The 26,855-nt window shown below is 44.2% G+C and overlaps 1 protein-coding gene across 1 annotated transcript in view; it reads left to right on the top strand.

The window, feature by feature from the left end:
- LOC126416556 (poly [ADP-ribose] polymerase tankyrase-1-like) overlaps positions 1 to 26,855 on the top strand; it is a 70,735-nt gene that overhangs the window by 28,493 nt on the left and 15,387 nt on the right. The window contains exons 2-3 of the mRNA XM_050084300.1: positions 2,619 to 3,195; positions 22,577 to 22,669. Of these exons, the coding sequence (XP_049940257.1) occupies positions 2,630 to 3,195; positions 22,577 to 22,669 (659 nt within the window). The 5' untranslated portion in view covers positions 2,619 to 2,629. The remainder of the gene's footprint in view (positions 1 to 2,618; positions 3,196 to 22,576; positions 22,670 to 26,855) is intronic.

Raw genomic sequence — 26,855 nt, 5'->3', positions numbered from 1 at the left:
GAACGTCCTGCATGCTAACCGAAAACTGTATCCACTGCACCAAATGTGCGTCACGGTTAATAGGTGCTGACAGAGGTGGTTACCATACATGTACTTACAGTGTTGCCACATTACCACTCTTTAATGTCCTTTTTCTTCCAGATGTACTCGCCGGACGAAATTTTGTGAGAGACATTTTTTTATCGCTGGCATGTGAGGAATCGCGCTGCGAAGCCCGAGTGAGCAACTTTCGCTTCACCCTGTATAATATAGATTGTTGGTACAGTAATTACCACAGCTCCAACAGTATGTATTCACGATGTGGGAACCACATGTCAAATAATGAAAACAGTTAAATTTCTTCCCGTATTTCGTCTCGTTCGTGCAAAAGAAACTTCGGGCACACTATACGATATGGGTATGGATTAACTATAATATCTTTCAGCCTAGCAGCGCGCAACATAACATTCACAGCACATCAACGCATAAAAACTACAGGAGGGAGTAGGGTGGGGGGTGCGCGTGCTTGGTGTTCCGACTAATTGCATTAACTTACACTGTAGGAAAACGGAGCAAACCAGGGCTCCCTGAGGGGTTGCACGCAACTGCACGACGGCGAGTACCGAAATTGTGTTGCACGCTACTATGATGGGCCAACATATTTGATATTGTCCTCGTAAAGAAAGTGAAGTGGATTGGCTCCACAAATAAAATTGAATGTTGAGTTTAAAATGTGAAGTACTTGGATGAATTTGGCTTTAGTTGCCATTATTTCATTCTAAAGGACTGAAACAAATTACTTGAACAAGCACAGCCGAAGTAACACAATGGCAGGAACACACGGAATCCGTTACAACTCACAAAGATAACTCACCGAAAATTATCAAATTATTACGTAAGACGTGGCTGAGGGACATCAAAGTCATTATATGAAACTACAGGATGTTAAACAACACCTGAATTACTCTCGATTTATTTGCTACATGAACTGCTACTACACAGATGGTCAGACTCACTTGGCAAAATACTCTGACCCGTTTCTTTTTACTTTAGCATACATTTAACAAGATTAAACATCCACGGAAGTTTGAATTTCTGCTCGTTTATCCCCACTCCCAGAAATGGCTCGAACATGTGCTCATGGCCCCGTTACAAAGAAACTTGCATAAGATTCAACTTTATCCCTAAAAAACTACAGTTAAAATGCAGTAGTCTCAAACGTTCTCTCAAATGAACAACTTTCACAAAATAGATTGCAGAGGTGATGGCCAACACTCAGTCTCAATGGTCACAAGGTGAGTTTTGCCTATTACTCTGTATCATCAAAATTATGACACGTCCCTGTCCACATCGGATGTAAACGACACATTGCAGATATTTTCGCGCATGATGGAACTGATAACTTATTTTCCGCCTTAGCAGCAAGAGCTCCACAAGAGCGCCTCGTTGCTCAAAGTACTTGGAGGGGAACGTCTGCTGTCAGCTGTAGCCGCCTGACATCCTCTGCAGTCAATTATGCCTGTGTTTTACTAAGCTGTCAGGCAAACTCTTTGCTTAACTTTCTCCACAGGTTATACTTTGGCAAACCCACTACCCATCAGCAATTTTGCTTAGTCCCTCAACTTTCCATATCCCACCACATCCAAATTTCATGCAGTCAGACACAAATGGAAGGGAATAGACACAAAATGTGAAGTGTGACAATTACAATAAATCAAAGATGGGTTCATTCTCATGTGCAAAGGCCATATTTCATGAGTATTAAATAGAGAAAAATTCTATTACGCCACACAGTACCACAGCAATCAGTCTAGTGACACTCAGAGATCATTGGCACACAAAGCAGCATTCTCTCAGTACTGCTTCATAATGCCAATGAATACTGTCCACTTATCAGTATTATCTCCAGTGGTGTGGTAACGTAAGATTACATCGAAAACGGTAGCACGTATTTTAGATGAATTGATGGCATATTCTCTATTACTGGCTCAACATATCGCCCTACGCATGGTTGGACACTGTCATGTTGGCATATGCCAGGCGAGTTGAGAAGCAGTTGGAGTCCGTCTCTGACAGTTTCCCTGAAGTAAAACTTCCCAGTGAGACACCCCAGACTTTAGTAACAGGCAAGGAATTCACTGGCTGAACCGGTTCCTGCATAGCAACATACAGGACTAGCTGTTAAGAGCAGATTAATTCAGATTCAAGTCAAAAAATACAGTTGGGGAATACCCATAGGGGGAATACCCATAGAGACTAGGAGGGTAAAACGTTTAGGGAAGCACCGCTATACGTCCTTGTTACCTTGTTACCGATTTGTGCTAGATTTGTGTTTTGAAAGACCTCATGAAGAAACTGCACTGCAGCTAGGAATTAGACAAATGAAGTCTCCACCGCTTCCGTGGACATGTGCAGTATAATGGGTGTTGAGGAGATACTGCTATTGGGTTGTTGAAGATTTGCAGCTATTGACCTCCAGCACCAGTTTGACAAAGTAACGATATCATAGTGTTGTATTTGACTTGTAATGGACAATTTGTAACAACTGTTGCCCCTCACCACAGGTCTCTCTATGCCTCACACAAGTACTGAAGATGCTATCTAGGGGCAAAGGATTGCTCAGTGGCGTTATCTTTCAGAGTCATCCGCAATGGCAGCAGTTGAAGAGGTTCAGGAGACCGCAGCCGTGAGCGTGGGCGCCCTTCTTGACGCGGGGGAAGGCGCATTCGTGACGCTGGTGGCGGGCGAGACGCGGCTGGCGGCGCACCGGGCGGTCCTGGCCGCCAGGAGCCCCGTGTTCCAGGCAATGTTCCAACACGACACGCTGGAGGCCAGCAGCGGCCACGTCGTCGTCACAGACGTGGAGGCCCCGGTGATGAGGGAGCTGCTGGGCTACATGTACAGCCTCCAGGCCCCCCAGCTGCCCGACATGGCGCTTAAGCTGCTAACTGCCGCCGACAAGTATGGCGTGTCCGGGTTGAAGGCTGCCTGCGAGCAGCAAGTGATCACTCAGCTGGCCGTGGAGAACGCGGCGGCCACGGCGGTGTTTGCGGTGAGGCATTCCTGCACAAGCCTGACGGCGGCCACAGTCGCCTTCATAAGGGCCCACAACTTCCAGGTAATGGCCACGCAGGGATGGGCAGATGCGATGCGCAGCCAGCCTGAAGACTTAATCGTAGTGAGTCGGCTGCTTGCTAACCCACCTGCAGACACCAGGTAAGCACGAGACGGGGCGCTCATCTGTGTTTCCTAACACGACCGGTGTGTCTGTGCTGTGAGATGCACCTTTGTCGATGGCTTGAAAAGTAACATGCTGCTAGTTCACAAAGCTTTCATTGCCTTCTCATGACAGATTCAGTCGATCTCTAAATTGACCTGTGCTTATTACCAGACAAGTTAACTAGCAGAACTCATGGAACAGCCAAGTTTTTTGTAGCTTTACAAGTTGTTTTGACTTGAAACTTTCCATACTTATTTGCAGCAATTAGTTCTGTTATACTGCATGTGGACGACATATTGTTCCTTACATTTGGCATCAAGCTTCTGAAAAAATTAAACTGTGATACTCTACACCCAGGCGGCATTCTTGCTTTGGGAACAAAGATGTGATGCTCAGCATAGAAGCAGTGACCCTATACCTGACAGGCGGACCTCTGCACACGTCAGCAGCTTAGTAGCTGACAGTCCCAGCTTTCAAAAACAACCAATGACGTGACGACACATATGGCCGACTTGCAGTACTGAAAATATGTACACTGAAAGATATTAAAACTCAGCATCTCACAAGAATAAGCTGCCCAAGAAGGAGTGGGCACGTATCCGTCAGCGTATTCGAGAGCAGGCCATAGAAGTGGGGAAATGGAGCTCCGAGGAAAATTTTGTTGTGAAACTGGCTTCAAATTAATTATACAAATTGATCAATTAATTATCACACCCCCTAATGACGTCATGGGTTTTCCCTAGCTGGCACCTGGTTTCCTTCCCTCCACTCTCCTACCACCATCCTCTGCCCCCTACCCTTGGAAATAGCGGGAAATTGAAATTTTGGCGAGAAATTAGAACTTATTGGCAGGAACATCAAATTTTGTATGTTCACCTTGAGGTTTGGAGACCAACTGACCTAGTTCACAACACAAACAACATCCCCCCCCCCCCATCTGAAAATGAGCGATAAAAATGACTCCGTCAGTGCTAGGCTGTTATATCGGACAGACGAAAGTCTTTATTTTGTATGCAGTACAGTATATTGCTTATTTAAACAATCTGAGCTGCCACTGATCAAGCACTAGCGAGTTGCTCCAGCCAGTCTAGCCAATAACCCTGTACTGGAAGGGTGGGAGGTATTAATAGGACAGCAACCTATCACTGAAATAAACAGGAGTAGTCTCCTGTCGATCTATAAATGAATCACTGCTGGATGTGGAGAATTTATTTTCGCTTTTAGCCTAGCACTAGACAGTTCCTCCAGCCAATCTAGCCAACAGCCCTGTATGGCTAGGATCGGTTTTGATGATAATAATAGGATAGCAAGCTATCACTGAAGTGAAAGGGAGTAGCCTCCTGCCAATCTACAATGACCCACTATCCCAATGTGCCTGTAACATTCTACCGCTGAATACAAGACTCCTGTAGCAACATCATTTGGAATTAAACACACTTATACCTATTTATAAGTAGCGTCCTAGCCAACAGAAACATGAGAAATATACCTCACAATAATTTTTACGAATATAGTGCTCATTATTTTACCTGAACACGCTGTCTCAAGAGAAAAAAAAATTCACCAATCACCTCTAGTCCAGCGCCATCTACTGAAGAGCCGCCCAGCAGGGGAACTGCTACCCATTAAAGTCCAAGCTAATCCACAACTTCCTGTTGTCCAACATCCTCATGATCACTCTTGCTGCCAGTCGCCCTGATCTGAGAGTCAAGCACCAGTGGCTTGGATGTACAGCAGTTCAAACCATTTCAATGACGACATAGACTCCTCAGGTTAAAAACTCTCAGACAGGGATGTTGTTGACATACACCTCGAGTTTCTCCTTATTTGTTGTGAAAACCTTGTACAACACTATGGCAAATGCTATATTTACTCGTAAGTATTCCTCATCAGGTGGAAAAATCTGTTCTTATCTGTTATGTCATGCATCACAGGACTAGAATATTTAACTCATTTCTGGCTCATGACGGAGTGTTAAAATCACAGGATGCCTTCTCAGTTTCGAACCCTTGTAGAGTAACCGAATGCTTTGCCAGATACGAACTCTCTGAACAGCACAGAGAAGTCGTAAATATCAGGTTTACACCACGCATCACTTTATAAACTTAGAAATACATCTGATTTTTTTAAGATGGTCATCTCTTTCTGTGTAGCTGAGAGACTGAAATTTCGTTAAAAAATTTGGCCGCAACGGAAAAACTCCTGATTACCGCTCCAACTCTCAGATGATATCTGTGGTACTCTCACTCCCGATTCCACACGCATGGTGGCACGTCATTCATATCAAATTCATAGGCTAATTAATTAAACTGATCACGTGAGACCATTTACATGGTGAGTAATTTTTTCCTGCAGTCAGATTATACTCTCCTGGTAACCGTTAGAGGCGCTTCCGTGTTATCTCTGAAGTGGGTGGTAATGGTCGTCAAATAGCTGAAGATATCCTATGCGAATGGCTTTTTTTTCTCTTCATTGTGTTGTCATGCTGGTGGAAGAAAGTCACTTATAATTCTGGTATATTGCTTCCGAAATAATCCTGCCGTGGGGGCACTAGCATGTTTCACTCACTTCTCCATCTCAAAAAATGGTTCAAATGGCTCTGAGCACTATGGGACTTAACATCTGTGGTCATCAGTCCCCTAGAACTTAGAACTACTTAAACCTAACTAACCTAAGGACATCACACACATCCATGCCCGAGGCAGGATTCGAACCTGCGACCGTAGCGGTCACACGGTTCCAGACTGAAGCGCCTAGAACCGCACGGCCACACCGTCCGGCTTCTCCATCTCCATCCTTGCAACGCCTCCACCTCCAGACTGCATGGGAATAGCTGCCCCTGCTGAACCGTGTTGCAAACTTCAGCAGGCCGGAGTGGCCGAGCGGTTCTAGGCGCTACAGTATGGAACCGCGCGACCGCTACGGTCGCAGGTGCGAATCCTGCCTCGGGCATGGATGTGTGTGATGTCCTTAGATTAGTTAGGTTTAAGTAGTTCTAAGTTCTAGGGGACTGATGACCTCAGATGTTAAGTCCCATAGTGCTCAGAGCCATTTGAAACTTTTTTTTTTTTTTTTTTGCAACCCTCACCCCTCCATCAGGGCTGTACTGCTCCTGGCTGACATCCCACACCTCGCCGTGCCAGAGAGCTGTTAGTGATTCCAGAGTCCCTAAACTTGCCCTGTCTATCTCAGAATTTCCACATGATTTAAATATTGCTGGGATAAACACCAGGATGTTGAACAATATGCTTCTCCTCATCCCTCCTGCAAACCGAAATGTTCATACCTGTCAACTGACCGCCACATTCCAAATGTGTGTGCGTCTGCAGACCTAGGTTTCCCTCATTATATGGCCCTGTAGAAGTGTTCATTTTTGCTAGCGTCAAATTAGTGGGCGGATGATTCGAGAAATGTTAATCCCCAGAGGTAAGACAATGTGTTTTTGGAGAAACACTATTAAGAACCGACATTTGAAACTGACAGTCGCCAACATACATTTTGCATATGACCCATGAGGATAAGATACGAGAAACCATCGCACATGGGGAAGCATATAGGTAATCTTTTTCACTCGCTCTATTTGCGAGCGGAATAGGAAAGAGAATGACTAGTAGTGGTACAGGATAACCCTCCACCATACACCATACGATGGCTTGCGAAGTAACCACATACAGTGAGGCGGCAAAGAAACTGGTGTGGGCATGCATATTCAAATACAGAGATACGTAAACTGGCAGAATACGGCGCTGAGGTCGGCAACGCATATATAAAGACTGCCGCAGTTGTTAGATCGGTTATTGCTGCTACAATAGCAGGCTATGAAGAGTTAAGTGAGTTTGAACCTGGCGTTAAAGTCGACGCACGAGCGATGGGACACAGCATCCACGAGATAGCAATGAAGTAGGGATTTTGCCATACGACCACTTCACGAGTGTACCATGAATATCAGGAATCTGGTAAAACATAAAATCTCTGACATCGCTGTGGCCGGGAAAAGAGCCTACAAAATGGCGCCAACGACGACTGAAGAGAATCGTTCAACGTGGCAAAAGTGCAACCTTGCTACAAATTGCTGCAGATTTCAATGATGGGCCATCAACAAGTGTCAGCGTGCAAACCATTCAACGAAACATCACCGACATGGGCATTTGGAGCCAAAGGCACACTCGTGTACCCTTGATGACTCCACGACACCGACAGTGGACTGATCATGACTACAAACATGTTGCCTTGTCCCACGGGTCTCGTTTCAAATTGTATCGAGTGGATGGACGTGTATGGGTATGAAGATAACAACATGAATCCATGGGCCCTGCATGTCAACAGGGGACTGTTGAATCTGGCAGAGGCTCTGTAATGGTGTGGTGTGTATGCAGTTGGAGTGATATGGGTCCCCTGAAACGTCTAGATGTGACAACAACAGGTGACACGTACGTAAGCATCCTGTCTGATCACCTGCGTCCAGTCATGTCCATTGAGCATTGCGACGGACTTGGGCAATTCCAGCAGGATAATTGGGCACCCCACACGTCCATAGTAGGTCCAGGAACACTCTTCTGAGTTTAAAGACTTACGATGGCTACCAAAATCCCCAGACATGAACATTATTGAGCGTATCTGGGATGCCTTGAAACGTGGTGTTCAGAAGAGATATCTACCCCCTCTTACGGATTTATGGACAGCCCTGCGGGATTCATGGTGTCAATTCCCTCCAGCACTAATTCAGACATTTAGTCGAGTGCATGCCACTTCGTATTGCGGCACTTCTGCATGTTCGCAGGGAGCGCTACACGATAGTAGGCAGGTGTACCAGTTTCTTTGGCTCTTCAGTGTAGATGTAAATGTAAATTTAGTTTACCTGTTAAGATTTCGAACCATCCATGTATAGGGACACAAAAATCACGGAAGGGTGTTGACTCTTACTTATCGAGAAAACGAAAGACGGAAGTTCTGCTGCTGATTGTCTCACACTGCAGCCACCTCCCAAGACTTGTGTGAGAGGTTGTAACAGGTTTGTCCACAATCCTTAGAGGAAACGGTATAGAGCTCACATCTAAACTCCCCTTTCATCAGAGTATCGCTTATCTGCCGTATTATCAGGAATCTTAGATGTAGAGCATTTGAATCCACCTCATTTTGACGAGTAAGAGATGTCTCATGCCAAGTTACAGACCCATGCAAATTCCCTCGAAATCCCAGCACGTTCCAACAGCACTATTCTATCAGTTAGAAGGCTGACAGGTAGAGAGCTTTCATAACGAGAAAAATAGCACATTAACGTACAGGAGGAAATTCACAACCATGCAGAGTATATATGGACTGCACAAAGAAATTCTCAAGCATGACACCTAAAATTCATCGATGTCTCGTGACATTCTATAAATATCACACTGTATGTGTCCTAATCTGTTTCTTTGTCTTCCTATGAGTACCATGCTAGAAATACGACAGTGCAATGGTGACTGAGTCTTCGTTGACATAATAGTGTCTGTCTCTCTATCTAATTCTTATTTTTTGTAACATCATCTGGTAGAAATAAAACCTGGCTGTCAAGGGAAGGCAGGATTCGGTTACGATTGTGGACGGGACCGTAATCAATTACTGTCGGTTACCTTTTACAATTACACACAATTTATTTTAAATCAGTAATTGCAGACTCAACAATAAATAAAAAAATACCACATGTTATTAATGAAGGAATAAACAACAGTGTAAGCGATAGTGTTTTCAGTGAATTACAGTTTAGCAAATCACCATTAAATACAGATAACAACAGATAATGTTTGAAAAGCAAGCCACTGTGATCTGGGCTGAAGGCCTTAGACGCCAGGAATGGCAATAAATTAAGAATTGCTTAAAACTCGCTGCAACTTACAAATTACAGGTATTGAAATATTAAAGGCAAGTCGCCACAAACACAGTATACGGCATCAGACGCCAGGAATGGCAGTAAATAAGGTTTTAAAAGCTTACAGCGTAAATAAAAATATGAAATTAGAATTTTAAGGCAAGCGACCACAATCACGGCTGAAGGCCTTTCACGCCAAGAATGGCAATAAATTAAGAATTGTTTAAAACTCGCTGCAACTTACAAATTACAGGTATTGAAATATTAAAGGCAAGTTGCCACAAACACAGTAACGGCATCTGACGCCAGGAATGGCAGTAAATAAGGTTTTAAGGCTTACTGCTAAAATACAAATACCAAATTAGAATTTTAAAGCAAGTGACCACAATCATGGCTGAAGGCCTTACACGCCAGGAACCGCAATTACATTTAAAAAATTCAAACCTGCTGTGAAACAGCAAATACAATAGCAAAAGTTAATTAAAAAACAAGCAACTGATCCAGACGGTGCTTCAGGAATCGACCTCTGAGAAGGTCTGGCAACAAACACTTTCGCGAGCGATGAGATAGGCAGCCAGTAGTTGCATTCACTTCACTAGGTGGTAACTCAGACTACTGACAGTCTAACGAATGGCTAATGATAATCTTGCTGAAGCTACTTGACGTCCGATAAACAAAATGCAACGACGGAACAATACGCCAAAGCCGTAACCAGCGGTCTGCTCTACATCCAGAATACTGTGTTTAGAGCGCCAGGAACGAGAAAGGAATCATTACCACCAGAGTAGAGGAATCACCCATGCTCTTCGCCTCGGCGACACTACGAGCAGCAACACGAACGCAAGTCACTGGAGAATCGTGAGATATCATAATGGTGGAGGTTTCCCTACTGGGATTGAAATGCACTCATCTTAAAGCTTGCTGGATCCGGTTTACGATGAGGTCGTTCACCCTCGCGACCACAGCCCTTCCATCCGGCAGTTCATGCGTGCCGCCAGCGGTCCCGGCGTGTTGTGGCACTTCGCGGACCTAGCTCCTCCTCAGTCCCCAACCGAACTGCAACGCTCACACGACCCGGAAAAACAACGACGTTGCCCGAATGATAGTGCAACAGTTACTACGTATCTATAAGCGCCGCTGCTGCCACTAGGGGACAGGCAACCCTTGCGAAACCGAGTGGCACCAGTCAACACGAGAAGAAGACAAACAACCGCAACCATGCCAGCTAAACGATACCGTCTGGCCTCCAAAAGAGAGCGTAAAGCTACAAACAGCACCAATGTGAGTCGCAGCATGGCTCAAGAAGCCTCAACAAGATTTTACTGCATCTCTCTCTTACTATACATCAGGAAACAGATACCGTCTGCATGCTGACATCGACCATATGTGACAATCCCATTAAACATACATGTATTGGTCCACTGGAGCAGACGACCAGTCATCGAAGTCGCTTCCACAGACCTGTGCCGGCCGAAGTGGCCGTGCGGTTAAAGGCGCTGCAGTCTGGAACCGCAAGACCGCTACGGTCGCGGGTTCAAATCCTGCCTCGGGCATGGATGTTTGTGATGTCCTTAGGTTAGTTAGGTTTAACTAGTTCTAAGTTCTAGGGGACTAATGACCTCAGCAGTTGAGTCCCATAGTGCTCAGAGCCATTTGAACCATTTCAACAGACCTGTCTAAACTTTTGTTGCCTGTACTGGAGGAAGACTATACCGACTATGTCACAAGAGGAGGGGTCTTGTGTTGCTGTCTCATAAGCAATTTGATACATTGCTTTTTCTTTGCTGCACCACATAGAAGCAGAATATGACTACACAGCCATACATTTTGTTTTTCTACCATAACTTCGAAGTCTGTGCTAATCCGACATTAACATGTTTCGATCCATTCTCTCTCACAGAAAGCTGGAAATCACATAGTGTTAACTATGCTGCTCCCACAACATAAAGGCTGGTTGAAATAAAAGAAATAGGCGGTGTTTCTTATTGACAAAAATGTGGAAAACGTCGCAACATATGGAAATGAAGAGTTTGCAGCAGTATGAAGCTTTTCGAAACAGCTGCCCAAAGGTGATGACCTCGACATTCAATCTCATTCTCCACAGTGACAAGGTAGCAGATGTCTCGGTATTGCGTTTCAAGGAGACCAAGAGCATTCATTCCTCATTTGCAGCTATGTACGCAATCACTGTTTCGGTGCTGGCCATCCTCGGAAAATGTCGCTCCCACCAAGACTCTCTCCATCTCAAAGAAGTGATGTCAGTCAATTATTACGTGCTAACCAACAGCGATCCGCTGGGAGGATGGGGTGGAAAGACGGTTTAGATATGGGTGGATACTGTAATATGCACCAAATTTGACAGAGGGATCAATTTTAGTAATTTTACCAGTTTTTCCGTAATTTCAAGACCTACCAGTGACACGGAAGCATGCTTCCCAATTCCTGTACCGTCACTAAACCAACGGTCCACTACCTTGCGAGTACCGTATGATAGACTGCGAATGTAGATAGATTAGTGAGCAGTACGTTCATTCAAGGTTAATTCTCGGACATATACACCAAAGTACACCAGACAGGGTCCTACACTGATGCAGTTAGGTTATCTATATATATTTCTAGCACTTCGATCACAATGTGGAATTTACGATTACAGATGGCCATCCTTTGCTATGTGGATGGAAGTCACAGAGTATTCATGCATTCTGAGGATGAAGTTGGAGACTGAAAGATCTTCTCACACTGTCTTTGACCAGTCCTCCCTGTCGCCAATTTAATTTGCAACTGACCAGAAGTAGGAGGGTACTATAACCACTAGATTCGAGGTATCGTGAAGGAAGAGGGTGATTTGAGCCCATAACTGCTGTCCAGCGAAGACTGCTCCACACCACTCCTACTCATGGCACCCATCCAAGCGCACAAGACCTCTCCAGACCATGCATGTTGACGAGGTTAGCACCCCTTACCGACATACAGTATATACGAGATTGTTATGGCGATATAACAGAAGGTTATTAAGAAATGTGTGGTTTATTTGTGATGGAGCTCCAGACGGATGGAGTTTGAAGAATTTTATGTAAAAAAAAAACTGTGCTATAAAGTCTAAAATATTGTTCTAGTTTCGGGGATCGGTACTAAGAACGTATTCGCAGGAGAGAAATGATCGTAGAACATAGACAAATGCACTTCTAAGGCTACTCAGTTGTACTCTTAAACACGCTTTAATGTTAGTGGTATCTTGTATGGTCTCTCAAAGAATAGATCATTAGGTTTTATCTGTAGTGTGCATTTAAAGTCTTTAATCGTTCGCGGTTCCAACCAAAATATCTCTTTATTACTGGTACATATCTTCCACTGTTATTGTTTGACATATATGTAGGGTCCCTGTGTCTCTCTGTTTGATCTATAGCAGTTTCTATTGTAAGTATTACACTCTTGTGACTAGTTGGTGTGGAATCGAATCGTAACGATACTAGTTGCTGATTGTGATCTATGGAAAAGTTACAGATCCTACCCAAAAGTGTAAAATATCTTTGGAATCTGTTCTCAGAAGGTCAGAGATGTAAACCAGATAAAGGGACATTGGGTTGTTGTTGTTGTGGTCTTCAGTCCTGAGACTGGTTTGATGCAGCTCTCCATGCTACTCTATCCTGTGCAAGCTTCTTCATCTCCCAGTACCTACTGCAACCTACATCCTTCTGAATCTGCTTAGTGTATTCATCTCTTGGTCTCCCTCTACGATTTTTACCCTCCACACTGCCCTCCAATGCTAAATTTGTGATCCCTTGATGCCTCAAAACATGTCCTACCAACCGATCCCTTCTTCTAGTCAAGTTGTGCCACAAACTTCTCTTCTCCCCAATCCTATTCAATACCTCCTCATTAGTTACGTGATCTACCTACCTTATCTTCAGCATTCTTCTGTAGCACCACATTTCGAAAGCTTCTATTCTCTTCTTGTCCAAACTAGTTATCGTCCATGTTTCACTTCCATACATGGCTACACTCCATACAAATACTTTCAGAAACGACTTCCTGACACTTAAATCTACACTCGATGTTAACAAATTTCTCTTTTTGAGAAACGCTTTCCTTGCCATTGCCAGTCTACAATTTATATCCTCTCTACTTCGACCATCATCGGTTATTTTACTCCCTAAATAGCAAAACTCCTTTACTACTTTAAGTGTCTCATTTCCTAATCTAATTCCCTCAGCATCACCCGACTTAATTTGACTACTTTCCATTATCCTCGTTTTGCTTTTGTTGATGTTCATCTTATATCCTCCTTTCAAGACACTGTCCATTCTGTTCAACTGCTCTTCCAAGTCCTTTGCTGTCTCTGACAGAATTACAATGTCATCGGCGAACCTCAAAGTTTTTACTTCTTCTCCATGAATTTTAATACCTACTCCGAATTTTTCTTTTGTTTCCTTTACTGCTTGCTCAATATACAGATTGAATAACATCGGGGAGAGGCTACAACCCTGTCTCACTCCTTTCCCAACCACTGCTTCCCTTTCATGCCCCTCGACTCTTATAACTGCCATCTGCTTTCTGTACAAATTGTAAATAGCCTTTCGCTCCCTGTATTTTACCCCTGCCACCTTCAGAATTTGAAAGAGAGTATTCCAGTTAACATTGTCAAAAGCTTTCTCTAAGTCTACAAATGCTAGAAACGTAGGTTTGCCTTTTCTTAATCTTTCTTCTAAGATAAGTCTAAGGTCAATGTTGCCTCACGTGTTCCAACATTTCTACGGAATCCAAACTGATCTTCCCCAAGGTCGGCTACTACCAGTTTTTCCATTCGCCTGTAAAGAATATGCGTTAGTATTTTGCAGCTGTGACTTATTAAACAGATAGTTCGGTAATTTTCACATCTGTCAACACCTGCTTTCTTTGGGATTGGAATTATTATATTCTTCTTGAACTATGAGGGTATTTCGCCTGTCTCATACATCGTGCTCACCAGATGGTAGAGTTTTGTCATGACTGGCTCTCCCGAGGCCATCAGTAGTTCTAATGGAATGTTGTCTACTCCCGGGGCCTTGTTTCGACTCAGGTCTTTCAGTGCTCCGTCAGACTCTTCACGCAGTATCTTATCTCCCATTTCGTCTTCATCTACATCCACTTCCATTTGCATAATATTGTCCTCAAGTACATCGCCCTTGTATAAACCCTCTATATACTCCTTCCACCTTTCTGCTTCCCCTTCTTTGCTTAGAACTGGGTTGCCATCTGAGCTCTTGATATTCATACAAGTGGTTCTCTTCTCTCCAAAGGTCTCTTTAATTTTCCTGTAGGCAGTATCTATCTTACCCCTAGTGAGACAAGCCTCTACATCCTTACATTTGTCCTCTAGCCATCCCTGCTTAGCCATTTTGCACTTCCTGTCGATATCATTTTTGAGACGTTTGTATTCCTTTTTGCCTGCTTCATTTACTGCATTTTTATATTTTCTCCTTTCATCAATTAAATTCAATATTTCTTCTGTTACCCAAGGATTTCTATTAGACCTCGTCTTTTTACCTACTTAATCGTCTGCTGCCTTCACTACTTCATCCCTCAGAGCTACCCATTCTTCTTCTACTGTATTTCTTCCCCCCCCCCCCCCCCCCCATTCCTGTCAATTGTTCCCTTATGCTTTCCCTGAAACTCTCTACAACCTCTGGTTCTTTCAGTTTATCCAGGTCCCATCTCCTTAAATTCCCACCTTTTTGCAGTTTCTTCAGTTTCAATCTGCAGTTCATAACCAATAGATTGTGGTCAGAATCCACATCTGCCCCAGGAAATGTCTTACAATTTAAAACCTGGTTCCTAAATCTCTGTCTTACCATTATATAATCTATCTGATACCTTTTAGTACCTCCAGGATTCTTCCGTGTATACAACCTTCTTTTATGATTCTTGAACCAAGTGTTAGCTATGATTAAGTTATGCTCTGTGCAAAATTCTACAAGGCAGCTTCCTCTTTCATTCCTTCCCCCCAATCATTGGGTAACTAAGCTTATATGTGCAAATTGGAAAATTAATTAATATTTCTGTCTTTAACGATTCACTATTTTTTCCTGTAATTCGCCTCAACTTCAGTCTGGTGACCGGCAACTTCGGGAATACATGTATCAAATAACACTGATAAGCTAAAACATTATGTCCACTGCCCACCGCGACGCTGGATGGTGCCTGATGGCGTTGCGGACACGTGACGTGGTAACAAAACTATGTAAGCGGAGCAGACACAAAGGGGGGATCACCCTATTTAAGATATGAGCTACAAATTGGAAAATTCATTGAGATAAGCGACTTTGACGAAGAGCAGATTGTTATTACGCTGAGCCTGTAAATGAACATCTCGAAAATGGCGAAGCTGGTCGAATGTCCACGTACTGCTGTCGTGAGCACCTACAGAAACAGTTAGACGGACAGTGATTAGGCAGCAAATGGTTGGACGTCCACGACTCTTCACAGAAGGTAGGGTTAAGGGGCTTGTCTATTCTGTGAAGTAGGATAGATGGTGATCTGTAGCATCTCTGTTGAAAGAGCACAATTCTGGTGCAAGCAGAAATTTTTCAGAGCGCACCGTTCATCGTACATTGTTGAAAATGGAGCTCCACAGCAGGCCACTCATACTTGTCCACATATTGACCCGATGACATGGTCAGTTACGATTGCAGTGGGCACGAGACTGTCGGGATTCGACCGTCGATCAATGGAAACGTGTCGGCTCTTTGGGTGAATCAGAATTTTGCTACACCAGGTCGACGGTCGGCTCCGAAAAGGGCATCACCGAGGTGAACGGCGGCTCAAATCGTGCAGCGCACTACGGACACAGGCCGGTGGGGGCAGTATTATGCTATGAGAGACATTCTCCTGCGCTTACCTCGGACCTGTGGCAGTAATAGAACACACACTGACAGCTGTGAACCACCTGCATCCCTTCATGCTTGATGTCTTTCTCGACGGTGACGTCATCTTTTAGCAGTATAATAGTCCGCATCTCAGAGGTACAGCCGTGCTACAGTGATCTGAGGAGCATTAGTGAGCTCATGTTGAAGCTTTGGCGACCAAGTTGGCCTGATGTAAATACTATGGAACCCATAACGTCGCCATCACCGCGTACAAAAATCAGCGGCGCGTTATTTACACGAATTATATGACCTGTACGTAGACATCTAATGCCACATACCTTCATAAACCTGCCAACAGTCAGATCCCTGATACGCAGAATCAGTAATATGTTTCGTTCCAAAGACGGGAAAACAAGCTATTAAGCAGGTGGTCACAATGTTTTCGCTCGTCAATGAATAGATCATTAAAAACACGTAGTCCACCAAACATATTTCACTGCTTACATCCATAATGACATCTACTGGTACCTTTGATCTACTGTTATGTTAGTTATTATATTCGTTTCTGTATTATGCTTGTCCCGTAAATTGACTATTAGTTTGGCCTTGTCTGTTGTCCTTAATCGTGTTTGTACGATTATTGTCGCAACGCTGTGATTGCCTTTCTATTGTATCTAGCTGTTCCAAATATTTTGAAAGGATGAAAGGCTGTTAACTTTTCTCCAGTCTGTCCCTGAAAATTTATCTCGTGCTATCCATGGTAGGCTGCTTATAATAACTTCTAACAAGTGCTCCTCAGGAATTGGATTATCGAGGTATTTGGCTTCAATTAGCTGACATTCAGCGAAATGTCTGCATCCCGTCCATTCATTACTATTGTATGGTTTCGACCCTAGTGATTTGAAGCGAAGTCCTTTTTGTGCTTCCGCACTCTAGTATTTAGCACTGAATTCTCTTTCAAAATCAGTAAAAGATTTGAAATTATCTACCCTTAGCATACCCAATGTACTGCATTTCCTGGTAAATGGCTGACTACAAATCTATTTTTGTTGTGTCCAACCACGTACTGGGTAACATGCCTTAAGCAATAACAAAGGATGTATATCTCCGCCGGTGTAAATTTAGGAAATTTATAGTTGATTCCTTCACTAAATGTTGACGTAAAATCATCATACACACTACTGTGTTGATTGCTATTAATTGATCCGTCATCCCTAATAATTGTTTCTGGTTGTGGGCGTTATTGACCAGATATATCATCAGTACCGGACAATAAATGAAGGAATCTGTTCTTATTGTTACAAGTCATCGACCTTATATCTGCTTGTCTGACTACAATGTCTGAATATGGGACGTCTTGTATGTTTGAGATTTTATTCGGCTGTGAATGTAATGTGGTTTCTTAGTGCTCATTACGGCTTTCCAACTTTTGTAAACGATCGTCATTTTCATTAATTAAGAAGGATACTGTTTCTTTGTATTTATTCGTCAAGTTTTCCACATTCGTTGTAGCCTCTAGTAACCCGGTTTCCACTGTATGGAGCCGTTTAATTATCGTATCTTGGGTTGTCTGAACGAAATGTATGTGTTGTAACTGACCCTGTGCCTTGTCGCCTAATAATTCCAACTGTATGTCTATTTCTTCTAAGTGTCTGAACATTAGGTCGAGTTTAGTTTCCAGTGTATCGATTCTCCCATTGTTCTACATCGCAACATTATTGACATTTAACTCCATCTGTTGTAATCTAGTATCGATTTGCTTTAACCTTGAATGAAATTGGTAGAACTGTTATTCATTTCACCTATCAATGTTTCTGTATCGCGATGACAACGCGATTCCACCTGTGAAAATGGCGATTTAATCCGTGCAAATCCCGATTCGATCTGTGAAAACTTTTCGTTGATCTGTTGCATGAATGCATGCAGTAACGCTTCGACTGTTTGTTAATATCCTGTGAAAGCCACGGTTCTTAAACTTGCGTCCTGACTATTCTGTACATCGAGACTGCACTATACTATCGTATCAAACAAGTATGACCTTGCTCGAACAGTCTACGGGTGTACTGGCGGTCCATAGTGTCCAACGGGCACAATATTTCGGCGATCAGACACGTCGCCATCGTCAGGTGCGCTGACGAACTGAGCTCCTGAGGGTGGGCGGCCGTCCTGAACCCCCTCCCCCCGCGAGGCGACCCCTCCGCGGTCCGTGCCCGCGGCCGCGCGTCGGCGGTCGCTGAGAGGCTGGCGTCGGCGTCTGTGGTGGCGTCGGTGTAACTGCCTCGCCCGCCCTGGTCGCTCATTCGTTTTCTTTGCTGAGCGTCTTTTTAATTAGAGTCAGTGCTGGTTCCCAATGTTGATGACACGTTCGTGATATGGCCCCATGGAAGGGATAAGCTCCTAGACTTCCTTACACACCTGAACTCCATACATCCGAACATCAGATTCACCATAGAGACCGAAGCAGAAGGAAGTTTACCATTCCTGGACGTCGTGGTCAAAAGAAGAGCGGATGGCACCCTGGGCCATGGGGTATACAGGAAGAAAACGCACACCGACCTGTATTTGCATGCAAATAGCTGCCACCACCCTTCGCAGAGGAATTGGGTACTAAAAACACTGGTGCACAGGGCGCGCACCATTTAGGACGCAGAGAGTCTACCCCTTAGCTGGAACACCTCAAAACTGTAATTCGGAAAAACGGGTACTCAGAATGGCAGATCAGACGCGCTCTCAGTCGCACCTCTACAGTACAGTGTGTGGAGATGGAAGAAGTCACGGAGGAAGAGATAGCCACCGCCTATATACTGTATACTGGCGCACTATCGGAGGAAATAGGACGAATATTGAGGAAACACCGAGTAGGAACTTTTGCCCGTCCAATAAAACACGAGCATTATTGGGAAGTGTCAAAGACGATCTAGCTTTGCGGAAGGCCGGCATGTACCAGATTCCCTGTGAGTGTGCGACGACTTACATTGAACAGACAGTGCGCACCATCGAAGATCGTTGCCGAGAACATCAGAGTGACACTCGACTTATGTACCCCAACAAGTCGGCTGTCGCTGTTTGTCCGAAAATCACGAAATGAACTACCAACATACCAGAGTCTTGGCACAGACATCTAAATGCTGGGACAGCGTCGTTAGAGAGGCTATCGAAATTCGTACCAGGGATAGACTCAAGAACCGAGATTGCGGCTATAACCTCAGCAAGTCATGGGGACCAGCACTGAGTCTAATTAAAAAGACGCTCAGTGAAGAAAACGAACGGGCGACCAGGACGGGCGAGGCAGTTACACCGACGCCACCACAGACGCCGCGGCCAGCGTCTCAGCGACCGCCGACGCGCGGGCGAGGGCGCGGACCGCGGAGAAAACGCCTCGCGGGGGGAGGGGGTTTAGGAGGGCCACCCGCCCTCAGGAGCTCAGTTCGTCAGCGCACCTGACGATGGCGACATGTCTGATCGCCGAAATACTGTGCCCGTTGGACACTATGGACCGCCAGTACACCCGTGGACTGTTCGAGCAAGAAATGCGCCGGGAGAAGTTGAAGAATCACAAGTATGACCTTGACTTTAATAGAACTTTAGAGATCAGAGGTGTCACTGATTGCCAGTTATACACCGAATACGTTCAGCGCAGCATTTATAACCATACAAACAAATAAACATATCTCGTTTTGGACCTGGCCGTTAGTACTAGCTAGAGATGTGCTCCCTTAAACGACGCGCCGCGCTGCCGCGGTGTGTCGACGTGGAGGGCTGGAATGCGTGCACTCTGCCGCGTGGTCACGATGCTGCGTGCTGAAGCGGACAGCTGATGTACCCGTTCTCAGCGACTCTTCGTAGCTTTAATTCGGCATGTTGAAAACGTAATGAAGTATTGCTTGATTCATATTTAGAAATCCGTTGATGTGAACCGGTTACAACGTGTGACATTGTCGACGAATCAACTCGTTACCGGTTGTTTGTATAGGGGGAAACACGTCATTGATTCTTGTTACTGCGGTTAAATTGTTCTTGAATGTCGAGAATTATAGTTTTCACTGGTAAATATTGATATTCTGTTGTATAATGTAATAAAACACATTCAGCTGAAACCTTAGTGTGATTCTTACTGTTTCTTGTATCCTAATTGAACACACTGTATCAGCTTATCGGTGTCCGTTTTTATCAGTGCAGTTGTAATTGGAGTTTGCGGATTAGCACCAAGTATTTATACACAGGTATTTTCCGTGAATTTTACACGCAGCGGATATCGTGTGACTGATTATTCCGTCTTGTTTACTTGCATGAAACGTCGCACGTTGCGCACGTGTTTGGAATTTATATTTTTTTTCGTCTCTGTTAATGTTCGTAGGTTCACAAATCCACGACGGCCACGTGCGAGAATTTCTTCTTCTTGTCGCCATCCTTTCACTCGTTTCGGAGGGAGCCCGCCTTCCACCCCTCTTTTCTTGTGAAATGACTACTGTTACGTAGTTACAGGCGCTAGTAGGTTCGTAATCTCCCAATCACAAATCATGTCATTATGCTTGTGTGTCAATATTCGGTTCTGAGTTGGATCTCCCTAGTTACCAAGTCCGACGGTCACTGAACGTCGCCGTGGATGGAGGAGCTGCGTGGCACGCCACACTGTTGTTCAGACTCTTGCGCCCCGCCTGCTATGTATGACGTCACGAGCAGCCGTCTGGCGGTAGCGGGATGTTTCCACCATGAAGCAGCACACCGGTCCGAGCAGAACCTAATCTACTTTAAGTAATAACTATTGTTTCTTAAAACTAGTCTCTTGCAATTCGGGATGTTAAATCAACCACCTTTCAGCCGTCTAGTTTCCAAACTTATTTTATTTGGCTGCGAGTTTCGGCGATTTGCTATGCCGTCTTCGGGCCTCTACCGACGTGTAGGAAGATTCCACCTCGGTTCTGGTCAAAACAACGATTAAGAGATCAAATGGTTCAAATGGCTCTGAGCACTATGGGACTTAACATCTGAGGTCATCAGTCCCCTAGAACTTAGAACTACTTAAACCTAACTAACCTAAGGACAACACACACAGCCATGCCCGAGGAAGAATTCGAACCTGCGACCGTAGCAGTCGCGCGATTCCGGACTGGTTCGCGTAGAACCGCTCGGCCACTCCGGCTGGCGGTTAAGAGATCGCTATAGCAAGCTGAAATCTAATGATAACAGTATTTCTGGCCCCTATTTTGGTCAAAACAGCGATTAAGAGATCGCTATAGCAAGCAGAAATCTAATGATACCAGTATTTCTGGCCCCTATTTTGACCAGAACCGAGGTGAAATCTTCCTACACGTCGGTCAGGGGCCTGAAGATGGCATAGCAAATCGCCGAAACAGGTAGCCAAATAAATTGGGTTTGGAAGCTAGACGGCTAAAAGGTGGTTGCTTTGACATCCTGTGCCGAACAGCTGAGACCCGCCATCATCTCTGTAAAGATGGACGTACACAGTCTTGCATTTCAGTTCTCAGTTGTCAGCCTTGTATAGATTTCTGTAAACACAAATGCACACTGACTCGCTTTCTGAATTCAGCAGTAAAGGTGCATATCACCAACACTCTTTCACCACCATGTGGATTTGTACCCTAAGAACACACACACACACACACAGAGGGAGAGAGAGAGAGAGAGGGAGAGAGAGAGAGAGAGCGCTCACTGAATGTCGTTCGGCTGCTAAATATTAAATTCCAAATCTTTTGCCTGGCAAAAGGCACAGCCAGCTGACTCTAAGCATTTCATTAATGGAATAATAATTTCATGACTCTTTACAGAAATGCAGTTTGCCCAGTGCCCTATGCACTCTTTGTCATTATTGTAATTAACCACCACTCCTCCATTCTGCAGCTGCTATTCCATTTCTGAATCTTGCATTATAATTACACTGAATACACTAATAAAATGAAAATTTTAATTTTGCTGGAGTGTCAACCTCTCAGCAAGTGTCAGGTTTTAATATATTTACGGTGTTTCTCTACACTGATCTTCCCCACACTCTCATTCAACATTACAGCAGCAAGTTGTGTAATGTTCACCTGTTGAGCGAGAGTAGTTGTATGCGCATGTGTGTCGACACTACTTCGTAGACAAGATTTAAATATGTGTAGTAATATATATAAGGACAGTTAAATTTCCCGCAGTCTTAGCTCGATTCTTGTACGAATCATCGCCTTTCTGCAATGCTGCCTTTTCTGAATTACGTTCCCTGCTAAGTTGGAAACCTCCGACCACGCGTATTAGCTATGCACCTTATAACGAAGTTCTCAGACAAAAGCAGCAAACACTTTCAAAACCATCTGATCGAAACAGTGTATCTGAAGCTCGGAGACAGTCTGATTACTGCGCTTCTCATTTCTGTCCGGTTATTGCTATAGTGATGTATTTAAGCTGTCATGTCCAATAAATCTCCAGTGAGTCTAATAATTCTTTTATCCCTTATGCTTACCATTGTTGTACTTTGTTTTGTGCTGTCTGTCGAGTGGTACGCTAAGACACGCCTATAAGGAATGAAGGAGAAGCAGTGTAGAATCTGACAGGTTCACTGGCAAGTCATTCATGTTAATTGACGGACTGTTCTTGTCGGCAGTGTGTGTTGTGTTGCCTGTTCGTAGACAATTACGTCAGCAGTACAGTGTTCAGTGAGCAGCCCCCTTTGGTCTCTGTGTGCAGCGCGCCAGCCACCCACGCCGCTGCCGCAGCTGCGCCGCCCACGGCTGCCTCCGACACTCCTCCACTGTTCGACGCTGCCGTCTCGTACTACCGGTGAGTTGCGTCAGCAGACGTGCTCGGTTACCACATTTATACTACCACTTACATAGGCATTAACAAAGTGTTATACAAAAAAGTGAAAATCAGTATCAAATTTTATGATGAGTTAGCGGTTTTAGCTGCCAGAAAAAAGCAATTTATTTCATAAAGTTTTGGTGTGCTAAATTTTGAGGTAACAGCGGACGTGGATCCGAGTGATTTTCTACAGCCTTCCTTGCGCTAAGTCGATGATATTTTCTGTTCGGAACACAAAGGTGCTAAAAACAAAATTCTTTTCCAAGCACAGTAAATGTACTGGTCTGCTGTGTGCGATTTCTGCTTTCAGTGATGGTTTTATATCTTCCAAATTAATCGTGGAACGAACGGACGTGGAAAGTTACTGCGATGCACTGCATCTCTACCACACCAGTGTCGTGAGAATAAATGATGGTGAAATGAAGGAATTATAATTAGGATAAGACTAACTAAATAATACCCAGCAGTCGAATAAGAATATGACACGTTTTGGTGTGTGTGTGTGTGTAAATATGATGAATTTTCTAAATTTTTCTTTAAATGGCTTTTTTTGGACACTTCCACGTGTAATAACCATAGAAAATTTGCGACCAACTGTGACTCGAATGCAGATTTCCTGTTTATGAAATGCAGTTGCCTGAACATTAAGCTACTGCATTACATGTTCAGGCCTATATCAAACTCCTATTGTCGATGATATTTCCACCTTTGCGTTCTAAACATTAGGAACATACGTTCTGGCACACGGTACGTCTCAACAACATTACTGCGGAAGCAGTCGATGTAAGATATGGCTTATCTGGTGATTGTGTTCAGAAAACATTCCTGCAGTCAGGTTTTTTTCCCATCAGAAACACTGTCTTCACGAATGTATTAATGAGATCTACCATAGGAGGAAGAGCAGCGTCGGTCGTAAATTTTAATATGGATATTGCAGATCGATTTCCGCTACTGTGGAGCTATCTTCAGTGCTTTATATCAAAGTCATGACCACTCATCATAAATATAATAGCACATGACACGACTTGACATTACAGATGAAAAATATCAGTTAAACTGTCTTGGATATAGTGCACTGAGATAGGTGCACAGTAGCTGAAATCGAGCTGCAATAAACGGATTAAAATTTACGAACGGTGCTGCGCTTCCTTCTGTCGCGAATTCCTTGAATCACCGGCAGTAATGGAATATGGTGTGAGGTCTATAGGCATGCTCAGCTGGTCTAATGATTAAGACGCCCGGTCACCATAAGCCGGTAACCCTGCCAGTCCTGTTGTGGCCGTGACTGAGTGACGACATGTGCTTCGTTGCGTGCGTCACCAGTTGTAAACAACCACCTGCAGCTCGCTGCGTTTCCTTGGTGTCCTGATTACAGCTTTTAGATTCGTCACAAATCAATCCTAAACCCATTTGTCTTTTTTGGACATCAAGTTTGGGGTGGACGTCGATATTTGGCTTTGCGAATAATCTCATCAGCTGACGGTGAATTGACAAGTTCACAGCATGACTTCATTTCCAATGTAGTTCATGTTAAAGTCAGACACAGTGCACTTGTTCACAAACAATGAAATATTCCGGACTATTAAGTTGTGGCCGGATGGATAATGATTGCATCAAAATTCCGTTTAGACATGCTTCCACGCAGGGGCGTGACGTAACATGCTTTGAATACACGGGTGAAATTGGCCATTGTCGACTGCCGTCGTCCGCTGTTGCTGTCACCCCATGGTGGAAGACTGGTACACATTTTCTTCATCACCAAGATGCAGATGTCGTTCAATTTCATGCGCTCCTCCTTTCCACTGAAAGTCCTGGCGTGTTTTACAGTCTCTATGGCACCTCTGTATAGCCTTTCATGATATCTGCTTGGGGCTGCCGGGACTTGACTCCTATCAAAATGAATGTGGTGGTGTCCTGGCTGCAAAGCATGTTCCGCAGCAGCTAGTCTGTGGTCTTGGAGTATTTTTTTATCGTTCTTTTTGTAATACCTACGTACACCTCCCCACACGGAACCCTACTAATTTCTGCAGTTTCCAGCGGTTTCGAGCACCCTTGGCCAATTTTATGTGATCCAATCTTCCAGGTGGGTTTGTAGATTACCGCGATGTTCCTTTGTTTCAACATTTTTCCTATGGGGTCAGTAGCTTCCTGAACGAAAGGTACGAAAACTTTCGATTTCACAAAGGCATGTGCATTGCTATGATTTTTACATGTCTGTATAATGCTCTATCTTACCACATCGGACGAATAACCTTTCTTGAGCAACGCATTGACTAGATGGTTTAATTCCACGTCAAGCAGCTCTGGTTCGCAGATATTCCTTGCTCTATCCGCCTGCGTTTCTATGACGCCTCGCTTTTGTTCTGGACGGTAGTTCGAATCCTGGTGCAGGTAACGGTCTGTATGTGTGATATTTCTATAAACTGTGTGGCCGGAACTACCATCTTCTTTTTTGAAAAATAGCGCATCAAGAAAATTTAGTATTCCGATTGCCTCCACCTCCTTGGTAAACTGAGTCTTATGATTAATCTCGCTGACATGCTTGTGGAAACGACGTATTTCCTCTCTGCCAAAGTCTCCACAAAAGAAACGTATCGTCTACGTAGTCGAACCAGATATTCAGTTTTTTGTTGGCAGTTTCCGAGGCCTGCTCCTCGAATTTTTCCATACCGACTTTCCGTATAACTTTTCCCCATAGCCACGCCATACTTCTGTTTACAGAGCTCATCGTTCCATTTGAAATACATGGTTGTGTGGCGATATGTGAACAGCAATATCAGGAGGAAAAATCTGATTCAGCTGTTTCAACACTTCATTGAGCGGAACCATAGCAGGTAGCTGTACCATATCAAAACTAACTAATGCTCTCTGGCTGGACCACTATGACGTTTAATTTAGTGATAACTTATGCTGAATTCTTCATATAGGAGTATGATCAGCCCTCACAGGTCGTAATAATGTTGTCAAGAACTTGGCTCTAGAATAAGTGGGCAAACCACTAGGGCTAAATATAGGCCGTAGAAGAACATGTTCTTTGTGAACATTCGGCAACTAATAAAGTCGTGGTGGTAGTGCAACTAAACTGAACAGAGTTTTTTGAAAGCTCTCTTCAGCAGAGGACATTTTTATTATCCGAGTAAAGTTCTAGGAACTTCGTCAGTGGGGTCTTTACTCAGTTTGCTGTGTGCGTACCGATCTAATAAGTCGCTAATCTTACTATGATAGTCGGTCACGTTCAAAACTACCGTCGCACTTCTCTTGTCAGCGGGAAGAATGATAATGCTCTCACCCTCATTAAGGCGTTTTATAGCATTCCTCTCACACACGGTTAAGTGATTTTTTTTGGCGGCTTTGCGCGAGACAATACTCTTACAGCTTCTATACGGATTTTTTCAGCTGCAACCGAGTCCACACTACGAATATGTGCTTCTACACTGTTATTTTCTCCGTGGGCACAACTCACGAACTAGTGGCAAAATTTCCGCCCTTGGTAACCACAGGTCTCTCGTCGTCTGATACCAAACGTTCGAAAAATTGATAACCATGTGGGAAGCGTCTAAATGGTGGATTGTCTGATTAGGTTGCAAATTGTCAAATTCCTCCTTCTGTCTATTAGGCGTTGCCAATATACGCTTCCTAATAATATAGTGCAATTGTCTCTCAATTCTACCCCATTCACCACTACACAGTTTATTGCTGATAGCAATATAGAAAGACAGCGACTTATAGTCAGTACTTGAAAGGTGCCGGCGGGTCTGTTGAATACCATGATTTCGACAAGATGTGGTTCATGCAAGACAGATCTCGATTCCATCGGAGCAGGGGAGTGATGTCCTTGGAGGAGCACTTTGGGGACCGCATCCTGGCCCTGAGATACCCAGAGGCCGCTGGCATGGGCATCGATTGGCCACCATATTCTCCGGATCTGAACACATTTGACTCCTTTTTGTGGGGCTGTATTAAAGACAAGGTGTACAGTAATAACTCCAAAACCACTGCTGAGCTGAAAACAGCCATGCAGGAGGTCATCGACAGCTTCGATGTTCCGACACTTCAGCGGGTAATGCAGAATTTCTCTATTCGTGTGCGCCATATCGCCGATGATGGCAGCCATATCAAACATGTCATGACCTAAATCCAAATATCTGTAGTGACGTTTACAAAT

The sequence above is a fragment of the Schistocerca serialis genome, chromosome 8 (assembly GCF_023864345.2).
Source record: "Schistocerca serialis cubense isolate TAMUIC-IGC-003099 chromosome 8, iqSchSeri2.2, whole genome shotgun sequence".
Lineage (NCBI taxonomy): Eukaryota > Metazoa > Arthropoda > Insecta > Orthoptera > Acrididae > Schistocerca > Schistocerca serialis.
Note: the sequence above shows the minus strand (reverse complement) of the source record. Positions and strands in the feature narration are given on the sequence as shown.